The sequence below is a fragment of the Aspergillus foveolatus genome, assembly GCF_047715535.1.
Source record: "Aspergillus foveolatus strain CBS 279.81 unplaced genomic scaffold BDW70scaffold_3, whole genome shotgun sequence".
Lineage (NCBI taxonomy): Eukaryota > Fungi > Ascomycota > Eurotiomycetes > Eurotiales > Aspergillaceae > Aspergillus > Aspergillus foveolatus.
In genome coordinates, this window is record NW_027396067.1 from 437,140 (window position 1) to 453,807 (window position 16,668).

The 16,668-nt window shown below is 51.9% G+C and overlaps 6 protein-coding genes across 6 annotated transcripts; 3 read left to right on the forward strand and 3 right to left on the reverse strand.

Moving 5' to 3' along the window:
• Window positions 1-107: 107 nt before the first annotated feature.
• BDW70DRAFT_127661 (ChAPs family protein) lies at window positions 108-2,959 on the forward strand. Its single transcript, XM_073735301.1, has 7 exons — window positions 108-273; window positions 375-504; window positions 583-707; window positions 758-1,038; window positions 1,098-2,065; window positions 2,111-2,485; window positions 2,535-2,959. The coding sequence occupies exons 1-7, from the start codon at window positions 251-253 to the stop codon at window positions 2,700-2,702; spliced, it is 2,070 nt and encodes a 689-aa protein (XP_073600215.1). The 5' UTR covers window positions 108-250; the 3' UTR covers window positions 2,703-2,959.
• A 768-nt stretch (window positions 2,960-3,727) lies between these two features.
• On the reverse strand, window positions 3,728-4,903 carry BDW70DRAFT_63660 (uncharacterized protein). Its single transcript, XM_073744436.1, has 3 exons — window positions 4,619-4,903; window positions 4,202-4,305; window positions 3,728-4,126 (listed from the first exon to the last, which is right to left on the reverse strand). The coding sequence occupies exons 1-3, from the start codon at window positions 4,702-4,704 to the stop codon at window positions 3,849-3,851; spliced, it is 468 nt and encodes a 155-aa protein (XP_073600216.1). The 5' UTR covers window positions 4,705-4,903; the 3' UTR covers window positions 3,728-3,848.
• A 1,132-nt stretch (window positions 4,904-6,035) lies between these two features.
• BDW70DRAFT_147092 (putative C6 transcription factor) lies at window positions 6,036-8,229 on the reverse strand (the record flags this gene model as incomplete). Its single annotated transcript, XM_073738667.1, has 4 exons — window positions 6,036-6,697; window positions 6,728-7,803; window positions 7,897-8,029; window positions 8,118-8,229. 4 exons carry the CDS (start codon window positions 8,227-8,229, stop codon window positions 6,036-6,038), a joined length of 1,983 nt encoding a protein of 660 aa, XP_073600217.1.
• Window positions 8,230-9,009: 780 nt separating this feature from the next.
• BDW70DRAFT_168733 (SDR family oxidoreductase) lies at window positions 9,010-10,296 on the forward strand. Its single transcript, XM_073742539.1, has one exon. It carries the CDS (start codon window positions 9,046-9,048, stop codon window positions 9,994-9,996), a length of 951 nt encoding a protein of 316 aa, XP_073600218.1. The 5' UTR covers window positions 9,010-9,045; the 3' UTR covers window positions 9,997-10,296.
• Window positions 10,297-10,451: 155 nt separating this feature from the next.
• Window positions 10,452-12,674, forward strand: BDW70DRAFT_127668 (crossover junction endonuclease MUS81). Its single transcript, XM_073735302.1, has 4 exons — window positions 10,452-10,705; window positions 10,764-10,933; window positions 10,995-11,401; window positions 11,449-12,674. The coding sequence occupies exons 1-4, from the start codon at window positions 10,611-10,613 to the stop codon at window positions 12,571-12,573; spliced, it is 1,797 nt and encodes a 598-aa protein (XP_073600219.1). The 5' UTR covers window positions 10,452-10,610; the 3' UTR covers window positions 12,574-12,674.
• Window positions 12,675-12,757: 83 nt separating this feature from the next.
• Window positions 12,758-16,384, reverse strand: BDW70DRAFT_155897 (putative copper resistance-associated P-type ATPase; the record flags this gene model as incomplete). Its single annotated transcript, XM_073740115.1, has 1 exon — window positions 12,758-16,384. One exon carries the CDS (start codon window positions 16,382-16,384, stop codon window positions 12,758-12,760), a length of 3,627 nt encoding a protein of 1,208 aa, XP_073600220.1.
• Window positions 16,385-16,668: the final 284 nt, after the last annotated feature.

The following is a 16,668-nucleotide window of genomic DNA, read 5'->3' on the forward strand; positions in this document are numbered from 1 at the left end:
GTCACGCCGCTCACGCGTTGCTCCACGGTGGAGATCGCAATCCCAAAGAAGAATGGCTCCTTCCGCCTCCGACCGTGCCTCAGGAACATCAAAGGCAAGAGTGACGACGACAGCGAGCTCCAGCCACTCCTGGTCATTGAAAGGACTTTCTGTCCTCCAGTCGGAACGGACACCTATTTCACACTCTGCTTATTCCTTTGCTTCCCTTCTTCGTTTCTGCGCAGGCTTCTTGCGCCCCTCATAGTGCGCCATGGTCGCGCCAGCTGTTCCCGAGTATTTGTTTCCCCTCTTGTGCTCCTGAGAGCTGCAGTGCAATGCAATTGCAGTGCTTACACCGTTCGGGATGGAATGCTAACCATTGGGATATATTTTAGGATTTATGAGGAGGAGGACATACTTGCTGCCGTTGATGCGCGTACAGAGTCACTACAGAACCTAAGGGAACTGGGCCCTCCAGACTTGGTGTACTTGATCAAGCAGCCAAAGACTGGTTCAACACGTCAGGTATATTTCTCTTCGATTTATCTCATCATTCGAGGCCAGGAATGATTGGAAGTAGCTAACGAGTTTTCTGATGTCTAGACTGGCGTTTATCACCATGTCACCGGTATTGATGCATCTTCCTCCGCAAGTTTGGCTGCCTACGTGAACACCCTCGTGGCATCCCCGCTCGATAAGGCGAATAAAGTGGTATCTGGAATCTACTGGTCAGCTTGCCATCCGGTATATTAGTGATGGGCTGAGTTAACTTGTGCAGTTGCTACAATGCATTCTCCCATTTGGACATGCGAGTCGAAGTGAAGATCCCTGGAAGCCTTGAAAGCTACTGTATCGACGAACGTGGAGACAAACGTGTTGCGACCGAGGCATTATGGCTGGAGACTTTTCTTTGCGGAGTCCTGCGAGCATACTCATATGCGGACGACGGCAGCGGCGATGCTATCAGGAAGATTGTTGGGGTTCGTCGTTTCAACCCTGTCACAAACACCGAGATGGAGCATAGATTCTTAGATGCTGCCGAGAAATTATTCTTCTTAGGTACGAATCTTCGACTTCACTCTTCGACTTTGGGATGGATTTAGCTGACAACCCTGTAGGAAGACAACTCAGTTCCGACCCCGAAACCCAAGTTCCGAACACAGTGAGCAACCACCTCACGGCCGGCCTTCTCAAGTACATTCAAACTACGGGCCGTTATGCTTCTGGTATCAACTTATTCGAGAAACTGCGCACAAGGGATGTGGAGGTCTCGTCTTTGCTCGCTCAAGTTTTCAGAATGGCGGATGAAGAGGTTCAAGCAGTGCGGCTTATGTACGACGCCCTGCAAGATGTTCCCATGGACTACGCGTTACTTGACTGCCAGTCTGCCTTCTGCGCTAGCAAAGGAGAAGGCGAAATGGCGTTGGAGTGTGCTAAGCGCGCCGTGACCGCTGCCCCCAGCGAATTCAGCACCTGGGCTCGGTTGGCTGAGGTTTACGTGAGCCTAGAGAAATGGGATTTGGCTCTTTTGACGCTGAACTCCTGCCCGATGTTCACCTACCAGGACAAAGACACACCCCGCATGCCTCAGCCGTCTCGGATCATGCTGCCGATTCTAGCAGAGAGCATGTTAGACGAGATCGACGAAGGTCAACCGAAACAAGGAGACCCTCACGACTATGTACATCCGTCGTTGCGGAGGCTGCATGCGGCTACATACCAGGGAACATTTCTGAAAGCTTACAATCTGCTGACCAAGATTGCCGCCGCGATCGGCTGGGACCAGCTCCTTAAGGTTCGCAGCGAGGTTTTCGTCATGGAAGAGGAATATCGCTCTGAGCGCCAGCACTCCACAAAGCCATCAATCCACTCGCATGGTGACAGCCCCGCAGAATCAGCAGAGTCAGCAGAGCCCGCGGAAACCGCAGAGACGAATGGTAGCAGCGAGCAGGAAAATGGAGACGGCCGCCCAGTTGAATCTGTTACGGAGATTGTTAATGGCGATGACCACACACAAGGCGAGAACTCAATTGAGAGGCCCGAGCAGACAATGGCATCGGAAGTTGTTAAGTCTGGCAATGACGATGTAAGCACCGGCCCTTCACGAGAGAAGGCTTCACTGACTTTACAGCCGGACCCATCACACGCATCATATACACAGTTCAAGAATAAGCGACTATGCGAAAGATGGCTGGATAATCTCTTTATGGTCTTATATGAGGATCTCCGCATATATACAATCTGGCGTACGGAGGTAGCCCAGTACCGGCAACAAGCGATGGAGTACAAGAAATCAGCCACTGAATGGGAGATTCTCGGTGAACTGGCAGAGCGGCTGCACCACTTTGATGAGGCCATCGAAGCGTACCAAGCCTGTTTGTCAATTCGTTTCTCGCCGAAAGCCATGCGTGGCATTCTCAAGCTACACGAGAAGCGGAATGACACAAGGGGAATGCTCAGTGCCTTGATTCGCCTCATCGCCTGGCAGTACCGATGGTACTCTGAGGTTCGTTTCCCCCCTCGCTGATGTTTGAATACATGCTAACGGCGTTTAGTTCTCCCCTGAGCTACTATACATGATCCGCAAATTGATCGAAGACGAGGGCGCCGTCAAGGTCCGCAGCATCGTTCAGGCCACGAACCTGCCCCAGCATGTTCTAGATCTCACCCACCAATACTGCCAACTGTGCGCGACGTTCCGCAGCAGCGGTAGTGATGGTTAGCGGCCTGGCTTGTGGCTGAGATTGTTCGAAGCAAACAGCTGAAGTCAGAATGATGAGCGCGACGTTGTAGGCAATCCGTATGGTCTACTACTTTTATAATATACTGTACTTACTGCTTTCCCTCCGAGGATGGTCCCCTTCTTCTGTCTTCTCGTTTCATCCTATACCTGATTGCCAGAGCGATCGCTTTCTTACTAATTCTGAATGTATAGATATCGAGACCTGTGAGCCTATATCAGTGAACTTGTCAAGTTGCTTGTATCGTATAGATATACGGATGTCGTAGCCCTATCTATCCTCACATTGCATTCATCTATCGTACAGACGAGGTCATTCCTATTGTCTTAAGAGCGGCGCCAGACTGAATTCTCATACAGCGTCATCATGCAAAAGTAGTTGCCGACATCGGCACGTGGCGCCTCCATAGCAGCCAAATGCCCGATCCCTGCTCTTTACCATCCCTGCAATATCTATCGCGCCAAAAGCAATTCACCAGGATTGGAGACTCCGGTCTGACCGAGCATGTACATCCAACGCTTACCCAGCCTCTTCCCTTTATAAATAATCCACTCAACAGCCTCGTATTACTTGATCCATGCAAAGTTTGGGAGAACATCTATCAACACGGGCCAGATTCATATCTCTAGTATATTTTATCTGCTGGTTTACAGGACATTGGACAACAACCGTTCACTCGTAACACACAGTGACGGCTCTTTTTTCAGAGTCATTCAAGCTGAGCACGTTAGCATCGCTGTCTACGGCCAAGAAGAATGTCATGAACATGAGGGTGCCCACGATAAGATTCAGAACTATTCAAATGGCACACGTTCTCGAAGCAAAGTCAATGGTTCTAACTTTTTGACTATTGTTGGAAAATCAGGATGTGAATATGCAACGAAAAGGAAAGGCCAATTTGCTAAGCGTAGTGATGGCTGCGCAGCTCGGCGTGATTCCTAGCCTTGGCGAGTCTTTTACAGCCTGTAGCTACGTTCTAATAGGTACCTATCATAACGCATGAGATTATCCATATATGCCTCTTAGTTCCTATGCAGATCAAGCTATATCGGATCAGATCAGGGAACCCGGAGCATGACGAGCTAGACTTATGATACGAATTCGTACTTCGATAACCGTGCATCAGATTCAAGCCTTCGTCTCCGCAGTCGCACCCTCAGCGGCCGCGGCAGCATCTCCCTTCACCTTCGCGGCAGGAGCGCTGGTCTTTGCAGTCTCGTCAGCCTCTTCATCTTCTTCACCTTCGGCTTCAGCATCTTCCTCGTCCTCTCCTTCGTCATTGTCAAGACCGTTTTCATCGCCGCCCGCTTTGCCGTTCGCTTCGGCTTCCTCTTCTACTTCATCTTCGTCCTCGTCATCGGCTTTCGGCGCAGCAGCCGTCTTTCGCTTCTTGGAAGCGGGAGGGCCTGATGGTTTGATTGGTTAGTCGAGGTTACTGTAGTCGATGGAGATGGAGAATTGGGATAGAATTGATTGCCTACCCTGCTCTTCGGGCTCCTCCTCCTCCTCAGGTTCCTCCTCGGAGAGGTCTTCTTCTTCACTTCCTTCGCTTTCACCTTCACCTTCTCCCTCGGTGCTTTCGTACCTGATTGCGGGTCTTGTCAGTAGATGGTATGAGCTGACGAGCGGGTGTGGGGAAATGGGGTTGGGGGAGGGTCCAGGAATGGATCGTTCCTGCGCAGATAGGACGTAAAGCGACGGGAATGGGAATGGGAAGATTAGTAGGTCAAGGTGCATCTGGATCGTTGATAGGAAGACACAAGACGAGATTCGGTAGTACGCGCAACAAAGGCGCAACAAAAGCGCGAACTCGCAGCGCCGCAATTGCAAAGGGCGCAAAGAGGGAGTAGAAAAGTCTATAGAATAGAGAAAGAATAGACATTAACAAGCAGACTTACTCTTCCTCCTCCTCGCTCTCGTCACTAGGGAGCGCCTGGAGCTCCTCCTCCTCCTCGAGCTCCTGCTTTCTCTTACGAGTGGACATGTTGCAACACAGACAAGTGGGAGGTCTAAAAATGGCGCGCGGATGGGATTAAGGGTTGTGAAGGACCAGTGAATCAATGGGGAAGAACACCAATGAATTTGGAAAAGAAGAAGGATAAGAAGGATGAGAAGACTTTTTGAGAGGGATGGAGAGGAGAAGAGAGAAGAGAGGAGTATGGAGATTAAATGGGGAGAAGACCAGGGCAGGCCAGGGAAACGAAGGGGACTGGGCTTAGTACGACGACGACTACGAGCACGACCGCGACCACCAGCCAGCCAGTCTTCTCAAGGGGGGGGGAAGGGCCAGACACGGAATGGGTGAGCCTGACCATCATGACCGGATTACTTCAGCTGCGGAGATGCAAAAGTAAAGCAGGGGAGGAGCTGGGAGTCTGGGACGCAAAGAGCCGCTCTGGCCGGTGGTTGGAGGTGGGTGCGAGGTCGAAAGCTCTAGGACCTACTTCGGCGTAGTTAGGTGCTGGGTGCGAGGTCCTGCAGCACAACCGAGAGGACGCCATCGTTTTGTATTGCTCGGGACTTTACCCGCACTGCCTGTCGCACGCGAAGGCCCCTCCTCGCGTCTGCGTCGCTGCGACTGTTCGAGTCCGAACCTGGAGTCATGCCCATGCAACAGAAAGGGGGAGGGGTTGCGTGAGGACGTGAGCTAGGAACCAGCTTTTGTGGCGGAGTCCGCGCAACTTCGGTTTTTAATATTTCAGGCTGAAGGTTATGTGGTATTTGCACACTTTCGGTCAAAGGCTGGTCATTTTCTCGAGTCAGCCAGGCTCGGCTGATTGCGTTCTTATCATGAGAAATGGTGGTGCTGAGTTTTGTGAAAGAAAGAGATGGAAGATGATCTGTCAATCAGAGGATCCAGAGGACGAGGGTGTATGGTAATTGCATTACGCCGCTACTGGCGGATGGATCCAGCTCAGCCAATCACATTGGTGCTATACATAGCAAGTGGTACTGAGCTACAATACAGTAAGAAACGCCGTCCGTGAGCATAGAGCAGCCTGTGCGTGGCAACAGGCAGCAGGGCACGGGAATCGTGATGTCAGCCGGGGAAGAACCACGCAGTCAAAGTAAGGTGATCCTAGAAGGCCCTGAACAACGGTTCGAGGCCGATTTGACTTTGACAACTGTGCTGGATACTGGCTGGAATACTGGCTGTGGCTGGAGGAAAGGTAGAGAGGAATGGCTCCTGAGTTGCACTTTGATGGTAGTATCACTACGTGTACCCTTATTATCGTCCTCTCACACCCTTTCACATTGAAGTGTTAATACATTACAATTCTGTCATAATCCGTAGCACATTAATGAACGTCTTGATTACTGCGCCAGATACTCGAAGTTGGCCATGCTGGGATCGAGTAGATTCTCGTCCAAGCCGAACCCGTACGTCCCTACCATATCGTAGATCAGGTCTGGCGGCGGGAATCCTTGCGCCATTGCGTTTGCACCGCCAGGAACGCCGCTCCCTGCCCGTTCGCCTACGGTCCCGGCGGGCACGCCATTCGACATATCCCACGAGTCAAATCGCTCCAGCATCTTGCTCAGTCCACGAGCAATATGTCTTGTCAAATGTCTCTCGCCCGCAGAGACGCAGTTCAATAGCTCAATCACCCGCTCGACTAAACTTCTAACAAGCCCACTATCCAGGCTCAGGTACGCCGAGTTCCAGTTAACTGCCACCTTGAGAAGGAACAGTGCAGAAAACGTGACCATGGTGTGCGTGAAGATGGGGACCCCGACAATGGCGTCACGGATATCTTGTTCTTCTAGCACCATGTTCAAGCACGCCATGGCGGATGATATGGCGATGTTGGCTGATTCCTTGCGGTCCATCGAGAATACGGGTGTGTTGGTTGGAGACATGGCTCGGAGGGAGAGGGAATTGAGCTGGAACTTGGCGAAATGGTAATGCAGGACCACTCCCTTCGAAGGGTAGGTCCGGACGTAGGGACTGTCGGCTGCAGGGAAGGTCAGGTATTCTGTACAAAAACAGGTTGGGGTCGACTTACCAGAGCGTGGTTGCCATAAGAGCCGCCATTGATCTATTGCTACATTGAAAACACGCAGTTGACCAAAGTCCTCTTCCGTCAGGGCTTGTTCGGTGTCGCTTCCAAACGTCCGGTATGCCTCGGTCAGGATCATAAAAAGAGCGACCTGTGCTAGCAGCCGAATATCGCCAGGAACAACCATTGGAGCCTGCAGGAACGTTTCGTAGTTTTTGATCGCCTGGTCCTCGTGGATGACGGGCGGTCGGCCGTACGCTATACTGAAATGGTGATCGCAGACATAGAGTAAGTACCAGAGTTGGGCTCTTTCATACTGGTCGCTGTGGCCGCGGATCATCTTCTGGTAGCTCTGGTGGAGGCCCAACTCCGTAGCTATTCGTACCGCATGGCCGGACAGCTTCCAGCTCAGCTCCGACAGCCAAAACGCCCCGACGCAGAGCGCTCGAACGTCATCCAGAGTATGGGCACGGGTCAGCGACATGCTCGAGACCAGCGACACGTACTCGCTATAACACCGGTTCAGAGTCTCGGTGCGGTTGGGAATATGCAGCGCTGCGACCGTGAGCACCGCAGCCGCCAGCAGACTTGACGCTCGCCGTACTGAAGTGAGGTCGCGATGGACAAGGATGATCCCACCCCACAGCAGCTGATTCATGGTCCGGCTGAAATACGCAAAGAGTTCCTCCGCCTCCTGGAGAGAAATGAGGCCCCGCGAAAGAAAGTCTTCTTCCAGAAGCGTCGACTTGGGCTGCTCGATATGATTGTGCCGCAAGTCGCGCAGCTTCGTCACCTCATATAGACTGCGCATTGGCGCTGGCACCAACTCTCGGTCTTGTAAATCTGGTTCCTGCGAGGGCTCGCGTGTCACGACCAGCCCCGGTCCGTCCGGTTTCATATCCGACGGCGAGCCGTTCATCGAATGGCGGTTTCCGGCGTGGTATGAAGGTGCGGCTGGGGAAGGGCCGTTGGGGGTGTCGCCGACCGTGTATGTCGAGAGCTCTGGAAGCCCGTTCTGGCGGAGAAGATGCGACACGGCTGCTTGGAGTTGCTGGATAGTGGCCGACGCTCGAGCTTTCCACCTAGCGCCCAGTATCAGTCAAAGGCTGCAACTCGCAAACAGCACTAGAAAGCACTCCAACAGCCCGAGGACAGTCGAGGATCAGGCGACTTACACTCCATCGTCATCAACAAACTTCTGCGAAAAGTCATTTACAACACACTTGATCCCGCTGCGCAGGCATTTCGTGCAGCTGGTTTCGCCTGGCCGGAATTCGCAGCGAATCTTGTGGCGTTTGCACTCCGCGCCTGTACCGCTCGCGAATTAGTAGCCATCCGACGACGTGGTCGTTCTCTCAGCGGAGTCGGGTCGCCATATCCCAGAGAAAACACCTACAAGCGCGGGCTTTGGAGATCTTCGGCGGAGTAGGCCGGTCGTCAGGGACGGCAGAGTGGCGGCGGTCCTGTTGCCGGCCGTCAAGGCCAGCATCGAAGGAGGAACGCTTCATGATAGCGGAGACTGGCGAGATCGGGGATGCTCCGGTATCATGCAGCGTGCACGAGCTCGCGATTCGCGACGACTAAGATCGGCGACGAGATGGAATCGGTAATGCCCCGCGACTCGCAGCTGGTCCGGGTGAGGTTTGAGCAAAGATTCTCGGTGGTGGATAAGGGAGAGATGAAAGTTTGGGGAAGATGGACGAAGAGATTGGGGAAGGGAAGGATAAGAGGGTGGAAGAGGAGCTGGGGAGAACCCCGCTACGGTAGGGTGGGCGGCACGGACGCTACGGAGGGCAGCTTCAGAGTTCACAACGTCTACGTAGCAGGAATAGTCTACGCAGAGTCTTCGTATACTCCTAAAAATCATCTCTTTCTTCTCAGGACCGGCCCCTAGATCTCGTTCACGGGATCGATTCGAGAGTCGCGTATTGTACTATGTAGTGACACGACAGACGTCCAAAATCTGGGGCTGAGGTCTCCCCAATCTTCGCCAATCAGCAAGAATGAGGGTACACCAGCTCAACCCAGCCTGCTATCCAGCTTCTTTGAAACCGAGCGCTGTCACGATTAGCGATTCAATTAGCGATTCGCAGAGCTCATTCTGCAGGCCAGGTCTGTTCTCCAATCATCGAGTGTGGAGGATACGGCAAAAGTCCGGTCGCGGAGAGGTTCGGACTTGATGCGAATGTGGAGGCAATCCCCACTATAGACAGGACCATAGATGCGCATGTCAACCAGATTCTTTTTAAGACCAAGGCCCCAAGACCTGGGAAAAAGCTGGTAAGAAAGTTGCTGGACATTCTGGGTATCCGTATCCTTCGAAAATGCATATCCTCATCACAGGCGCTGCGGGCTTCATTGGCCAATTGCTCGCAAAAGAACTGCTCAATGACCCTTCATATACTCTCGTCCTGACCGATATCAATGAACCACCGATCCCAGCTGGTGTCAAGTATCCTCAGAATGCGCGCACTGTCACGGCGGACCTCCTCAAGGCAGCGGACACAGTGGTGGACAAATCCCTAGATGCCGTCTATGCATTCCATGGCATCATGTCATCTGGGTCCGAAGCCAACTTTGATCTGGGCATGACTGTCAATGTCGACGCTACTCGCAAGCTCCTCGAGGCCCTTCGTGCAACTTGTCCCGGAGTCAGGGTGATCTACTCTTCCAGTCAGGCTGTGTACGGTCAACCGCTGCCTGAAGTGGTGGACGACACTGTCATTCCGACTCCCCAGTCATCGTACGGTGCGGAGAAGCTCATCTGCGAGACCCTAGTTAATGAATACACACGACGGGGGTTCATCACCGGCTTTACCCTCCGTTTCCCTACAATCTCAGTCCGCCCCGGCCGTCCTACCGCCGCTGCTTCCTCTTTTCTCTCCGGTATGATCCGGGAGCCGTTGAATGGTGAAGAGTGCGTCATTCCCCTCGAAGATCGGTCCTTCAAGTCGTGGCTCTGCTCGCCCAAGACGCTCGTCCATAACTTAAAACTCACGCTGTCGCTGCCCGCCGATTCTCTGCCATTACATATCCGCCAGGTCAATGTGCCCGGGATCTGTGTCACTGTTCAGGAGATGATGGACGCTCTGGCGAAGATTGGAGGGGAGGACAAGCTGGCTCTCCTGAAAGAGAAAGAAGACCCCACGCTAAGGCCAATCCTTGACTCATGGCCGACACGATTCGACAATTCTCAGGCAATCTCTCTCGGAATGAAGCGCGACAGCTCGTTTGAGGAAGCAGTCAGAGACTATCAGCTTTCTCTGAGCCAATGAAGTATATACACTCGGAAAGCATATTCTTTGTCAATTCAAGATTCCCACAACTGTACATAAATATCAGCCCTGCAGTTAGTCATATAGATCTAAATTGATTTATTGTGCAAACGACTTAGACCGATGGATTGAACTCTGCGTCTGAATGCTAACCAGCAGGTCCAGACACGCTACGGAGCGACGCCAGTAGAACCTTGATTGCATTAACGGCCTGTCCTATTGCGTAACTCAGTATACACCATTCTGTCTCATAGATAAGGCATTCTATGCGAAACTGGCCTGGTCTTCGTGCTTCTTTACCAGTACCCTCCATTGCTTAAACAAACGATGGAAGTACGTAAGTCACAAGACAATTGCTGCCTTTCTGCCTGAAATTGGCAAGAAGGGATAGCACGTGACTTCGCGTCCAACCTGGGAAGCACGCGTCGATCGCGACTCCCATGGAGCAACCAAGTTGTTTTTGAGCTCTGTTTGCCGTGTGATGGCAGCAAAGAGACTCAGGCTGAGCGCGGGCTGATTTCTTCGTGCTTCAATCCTGCTGCGGGGGATTTAGGCATGGTAGGTCTGTGAGAGACTCTTGAAGCTTTGAACTCAGCTTTGAACTCAGCAACGCCATGAGCGACGATACTTGCGCAAATCCCCTGCTTTTGGGTTGGATTAAGGAATGGCTGGACCAGGCCCGGGAGCGTAATACCAAGGGAGTCACGGTGTGCGTTCACCCGATGCGCCCTCGTCAAAACCAAGAGGGGGAGCTAATAGTCATCCAGGTACAAAAAGGCGTACGAGTCGATGAAAGCCTGTCCCTTGACGTTCCAACACCCTTCGGAAGCTCAGCAACTCAACGGTCTGGGACCGAAACTATGCGAACGTCTCACAAATAAACTCAAGGAGTATTGCAATGAGCACGGGCTTCCTATGCCCGAAGATCCACGGACTGGTGAGGTTCTGTCAACGGCTTGCTTTAGTTCATGTGTTTATATGCTAAAAAACATTAACAGCCAAGGCGGACAAAAGAAAGTCTACTGATGGTGACGCTGAAGGCCAACCGGCAAAGAAGGCCCGGAAACCCAAACCGTATGCGCCGGCTTTACGATCCGGCCCTTATGCTTTGATTCTTGCCCTGAGCAGTCTCGATGAGAATTCGAACCAGAGCATGACCAAAGCGGAGTTAATTGAGAAGGCACAGCCGTATTGTGATAGCTCGTTTACTGTGCCTTCTGATCCGACCAAGTTTTTTACCGCTTGGAATTCGATGAAGATATTGCTCACGAAGGAGCTCGTTTATACACGAGGGCATCCTCTGAAAAAGTATTCTTTAACTGAAGAAGGTTGGGAGGTTGCCAAAGCTATCAAGAAGACCATCCAGAAGTCAAATCAAAATACACTACCGCTCGATGTTCAATCAGTAAGTTTGCCTGAAATACGCAAAGATCAGCTTACTGACACCGGCAGGATGTAACCGCGGATAACCCTAGAACCGCACAGCGAGAAGACCTTGCAAGCCAGAGGGATTTCGAGCGTCAGATCAGACCAGGTCTCCAAGCTCATAGTAGTCAACGGGACAGCCTGGATTCCCTGGAGAACACATTAGACGACTCAACAATCACACCAATCCCCATTTCCCCAGACAACTTCACCGTCCAACTAATCCTTGACACGCGCGAAGTTCGGACCTCCAAAGACAGGGACTACATATCCAACGAACTGATCCGCAAAGGCATTACTCCTGAAGTCCGCGCCCTCGAAGTCGGCGACACAATGTGGGTGGCCAAGTTCCACGATCCAACCTTCCTCCGCAAATACGGAGAAGAAGGCGACGAAATTATGCTCGACTGGATTGTGGAGCGTAAACGACTAGACGACCTTATAGGTTCTATAAAGGATGGCCGCTTCCACGAGCAGAAATTTCGCCTCCGCCGTTCGGGCATTAAGAATGTTATTTACCTAATTGAGGAGTTCGCCGTGACACACCATGAGTCAAATGCCGCAGCTGCTCAGAAATATCATGACATGGTTGCTTCGGCGATTGCCCAGACGCAGGTTGTGAATGGGTACTTCGTCAAACGGACGAAGAATCTGGACGATACGATACGGTATCTTGCGCGCATGACATTCCTACTGAGAAATATGTATAGCGCCCCATCACCACCTTCTTCCCATACCTCAGCTAGACCTTCCCATACCCTCGCCCTCCTCCCAACCCGGCACCTCTCCCTCTCAAGCTCCCATATTTCGGCCCTCAACACGCTCCGCGCCCAGAACCCGCACGTCACATACGGCGTCACATTCCCGACCTTCTGCGCCATCGCCTCAAAATCAGACGCCCTGACACTCCGTGACATCTTCTTAAAAATGCTCATGTGTACCAAGGGGGTTAGCGGGGATAAGGCGCTGGAGATTCAAAGGGTCTGGCCGACGCCCCAGGCTTTCATCAGGGCGTTTGAGGAGTTGACTGACCCTAAGCAAAAAGAGAATATGGTGGCAGATCGCATGGCGCATGTTATGGTGGGGAGGAAGAAGATTGCGAAAGTGCTCAGTAGGAAGATTGCGGAGGTTTGGGGAGGTTTACCTGGATAATCTATAACGTTAGGTTGAGAATTGACACTACAAGGGATGACTTTTGGATTATTATTTGATACATCTGTACAGAGTCTGAGGGTTCTATAAAGGGATGTCAGAGATGGTCGTATAGATCGCATTATAGGATAATATGCAAGAGGTATCATCGCATTCATGGAACTAGAAAAGAAAATAATCACTCTTATTGGCGTGTAGTCCGGCCAGCCCCTAACCTACACTTAACCCTATGCCACATCTCTGCAACCGTCTTCCACTCAATGGCCAACGCCAAACTACTGCAAACAACCGAAATACTACTCAACGCCATTGCCAGCGCTGCCCAGACCGGGCTTAGCCGCCAATGTGATTGGACGGTGACCATCTCCCCCATGACCATGGCCACCCTATGCCCAGAGACAATCGGATAAAAGACGCCCGCTGCAACAGGGACCAGACAGAGGTTGTAAATTACCGCCCAGCCAAAGTTTATTTTGATGCGATTAATGACTCGGCGGCTGAGGAGGACAAGGTTAAGTATTGTGGTGAGTTCGGAATTAAGTAGGATAAAGCTAGCGGAGTTGATCGCGACGTCGGAGCCAGACGCCATGGCGATGCTGACATCTGCGGCGGCGAGGGCGGGGGAATCGTTGACACCGTCGCCGACGAATGCGACAATTTGGTGGGTTGTGCCTGCGTTTGCTTGTGCGGGTTGGGTTTGGATTTGCCGGACAAAGTCGGCTTTACCGGCTGGGAGGGTGTTGGCCAGGACGTTGCTTCGGGGGATGCCTATCATGTCGGCGACGGCGTGCGCGGTGGTTTCGTTGTCACCTGTGCACATGAAGACGTTGATTTTGCGTTGCTGGAGCTGCGAAATCACGTTTGCAGCATCGGGTTTGATTGTATCAGATATTGCGAATACTATGGCTGGGAAGAAGTGGGTTTCACTTCCGGTCGGCGAGTCAGACTCAGTAGGGCATATCTCTCGTAGAGATAGAATCGCGGTGGATCTGCCGATTGCCTGGTATCTGGAGAGAGTGTTGTATAAATAATAGTGGTCTTGTTCAGAAGAGGAAAAGCTTTCATATAGACGCTGGTTGCCGATAGCCGCTTCAAAATGTCGGGTCGTTACTGTGCCGTTCTTCGAGTCTGATAGTGATACAGTAAATCTGCCCTGCATTCCCTGTCCTGATTTCTCCTCTATCTCAGAGTTGACGACCGACGCTGACGGCTGTGCTTTGCAGAAAGCAGCTATCGCACGAGCAATCGGGTGATTGCTGCTTTCCTCCAGCTTTCGAGCAACAGCCCAGGCAATCTCTAAATAACTCGGATCCGTGATTAACGTTTCATGATCAGACACCTGCAGGCTCCCTCCTTCCGTCAGAGTGCCGGTTTTGTCGAAGACGATGGCGTTGAGCCGACTAGCCTCTTGGAAAGCTTCACCTCCACCTTTGACTAGGATACCATATCGTGCAGCTAATCCGCCACCAACGAAGAGAGCAGTTGGTGCAGCAAGGGCGAGGCCGCATGGACAAGCGACGACGAAAACGGCGATGGCGAATTCGAGACTCCAGAATGGCCACCCGCCACGGCTTACGTCGAGGTAGTCCGAGGGCAACGCTCCTGATACTCCGAGAGAGACCCAGATTACGAATGTCAGGACAGCGATCAATGTGATAGCGGGCACAAAATGGCCTACGAGCGTATCTGCGACCCGCTGAAGGGGTGCACGTTTGCCCTGGCCCTCGCGCACAACAGCGATTATTTGATCGAGCATCGATGAACCGCCAATGGCGGTGATCTGAATCTCGACAGGCTGACCAACGTTCACGGATCCGGTGTAGACTTGATCTCCTGCTATTTTGCTTATCGGTCTCGATTCACCAGTGAGCGAGCTCTCATCGAATTGGAATGATCCCAGCCCTGTAATCCTCCCATCGGCGGGAGGGGAGGTACCATGCGGGACTCGTACTAGGTCTCCGATTTCGAGGAGATCGACATTGATTCTCTGCGCCTCGTTTGAGCTGGCGTTCACGACAATCAAAGCCTCTGACGGCCGTAATTTTCCGAGCGAGGCGACGGCATCGCCAGCTCTCCCTTTGCTGTACGCCTCCATGTAACGACCAGCGAGAATGAACAAGGTCAGAAAGACAACTGTATCGAAGTAGGTAGAGCTGTGCGCATCAGAATGAGCTTTTGTCACGGCATCCATTACCAAAATAGCTAACGAGGAGACATAGGCTACCGTTGTTCCAGCAGAGATGAGGAAGTTCATGCTACCGAAGCGATATAATCTTTGAAGTAATGGCATGCGACTTCCAGGACGCCATAAGGTAATGATCTCTTTTGCGGCACGAACATGGAAGATGTCCGTCCCGTAAAACATGACAGGAGTGGTCATTATGAAGAGAGCCCACTCCATGCGAGTCACGCTGCCCGACCACATCGACTGCTCCAGATACTGTCGGATATGATTGTCCTTGGAAACAAGGCTCATGAAGACGATTCCAATTATGAATTCAGGAATAGCCACCATCAGAACAAAAAGGAAACGGTAAAGCAGGCGGCGTCTTTCATGACGCTGCATCTCCCGAGATCGATCCTCGACACTTGGAGGATGATAAACTGTGGCTTTAAAGGCATTGTGGGCGCTCTCAATCTTCTCGCGTATAGTCCGCACCGTAAGCGAAGGTGAGCGAGGGGTGTAAGTGACCTTCAGTATCGGATACTTGACAGAGAACATGTCATCGATTTCAAGGTCAGGTATCTCCTTCAAGGAGTCAAAGACCTTCTTTGGACAGTGGTGGCAGAACATGCCCTCAACGCGAAAAGATACAATTCTTTTCTCGAGCCCAGAGCCTGACTCGGCTGCCTTTGGTGTTATATTGACAAGCGAGGCATCGTACCCCAAGTCTTCGATTTTCTGTACAACCAACGGCGCATCGTCTGGATTATCCAGCTCGACCTGGGCACTGTGAGACATCAAGTTGACCACAGCATTAGTCACGAAAGGCAGCCCGTTCAGCCCTTGCGTTACAGCTCCGGAGCAGGAGCCGCAAGTCATGCCCCCGATGGAAATCTCCGCAATATACCCCAGATTTTGACTTTGAGACAGCTCGGTATCGACCTGATTGACCTCGTCCAGCGAAGCCTCGAACCCAATATCCTCAATCTGTTCGATAATTTGTTCGACATTCGACTGCGGCCCCCGAAAAGTTACAGTGGCACTGTTCGAGAGTAAGGTGATAATGATATCATCCACAAATTCAAGCTGGCGAATCTCGTTTGTTATGGAGTTGGAGCATGAGGCACAGCTCATTCCACCGATGGATATCCGCGCATGGAATTTTTGACTCTTCTCCGGTAGCGACTCCTGTGCCGACAACGAGTCATCTTCGGCCTCGGCCCCTTGAACATTCGAAAGAAGATGGTGAGATTTCTCATCCGTCGGCTGGCCCTCCTTCCTACAGGCATCGCAGTTGGCGAGATGTTTCTGTTTGTCCCTTTGGCCAATGGAGTGACTGGTAATGGAGAACCTCGGGTCATGAGGGAATCTAGTTGCAGTGTCTGAATCGACTATAATGACGCCTGCTGAATTCCTGGTCGTGACATGGTGTACCTCGAACGCGGCCTCAGCCAAGATCTCAGCTATCGAAAGCGGGCTTGTTCCCTTTGTATGGACGACATGCACTTCGTGAGTGAAGATCGAGACATCGATATCTGCTATCCCATGCGTTTCTGACAGGACCTGATTGATATACGCGACGCAGGAGGTGCAGTGCACGTTACTGATAAAAAACGTACTGCGGTGTCTTTCAGCTGGCTGCGTCATGGCGGGTGGCGACTAGTGTTCCCGCCTGCTCAGTCCGCAGAGGTATCGAAGAAACAGAGATGGAATGATGGGGAGAGATGATGGAGGTATGTTGTACTGATTCTGAGGATTCTTTTTTTTGCTTGGCTGAAAAGGGTAAGGGTGTTGAGAGATTGAAAGGGGGAGAGAGATCTGAAAAAGTGAAGAAAAGTGAACTGGAACTGGGTTGTGACATTTTTAAATATCTAGAGGCGACTGCTACTATGCTATTACCATTACTCAATGACAGAGGATGGTGAATGGGC

What these genes read in the sequence shown, in the direction of transcription:
- BDW70DRAFT_168733 (XM_073742539.1), top strand. Translation starts at nt 9,046, where the DNA reads ATGCATATCCTCATCACAGGCGCTGCGGGCTTCATTGGCCAATTGCTC.
- BDW70DRAFT_127668 (XM_073735302.1), top strand. Translation starts at nt 10,611, where the DNA reads ATGAGCGACGATACTTGCGCAAATCCCCTGCTTTTGGGTTGGATTAAG. An exon ending in GCCCGAAGATCCACGGACTG is followed by an intron (nt 10,934 to 10,994) that starts GTGAGGTTCTGT and finishes AAACATTAACAG; the next exon opens with CCAAGGCGGACAAAAGAAAG. An exon ending in TACCGCTCGATGTTCAATCA is followed by an intron (nt 11,402 to 11,448) that starts GTAAGTTTGCCT and finishes TGACACCGGCAG; the next exon opens with GATGTAACCGCGGATAACCC.
- BDW70DRAFT_127661 (XM_073735301.1), top strand. Translation starts at nt 251, where the DNA reads ATGGTCGCGCCAGCTGTTCCCGA. An exon ending in GTCGCGCCAGCTGTTCCCGA is followed by an intron (nt 274 to 374) that starts GTATTTGTTTCC and finishes GATATATTTTAG; the next exon opens with GATTTATGAGGAGGAGGACA. An exon ending in CGAGAAATTATTCTTCTTAG is followed by an intron (nt 1,039 to 1,097) that starts GTACGAATCTTC and finishes ACAACCCTGTAG; the next exon opens with GAAGACAACTCAGTTCCGAC.
- BDW70DRAFT_63660 (XM_073744436.1), bottom strand. Translation starts at nt 4,704, where the DNA reads ATGTCCACTCGTAAGAGAAAGCAGGAGCTCGAGGAGGAGGAGGAGCTC. An exon ending in GAGAGCGAGGAGGAGGAAGA is followed by an intron (nt 4,306 to 4,618) that starts GTAAGTCTGCTT and finishes ACCCGCAATCAG; the next exon opens with GTACGAAAGCACCGAGGGAG. An exon ending in GGAGGAGCCCGAAGAGCAGG is followed by an intron (nt 4,127 to 4,201) that starts GTAGGCAATCAA and finishes TCAAACCATCAG; the next exon opens with GCCCTCCCGCTTCCAAGAAG.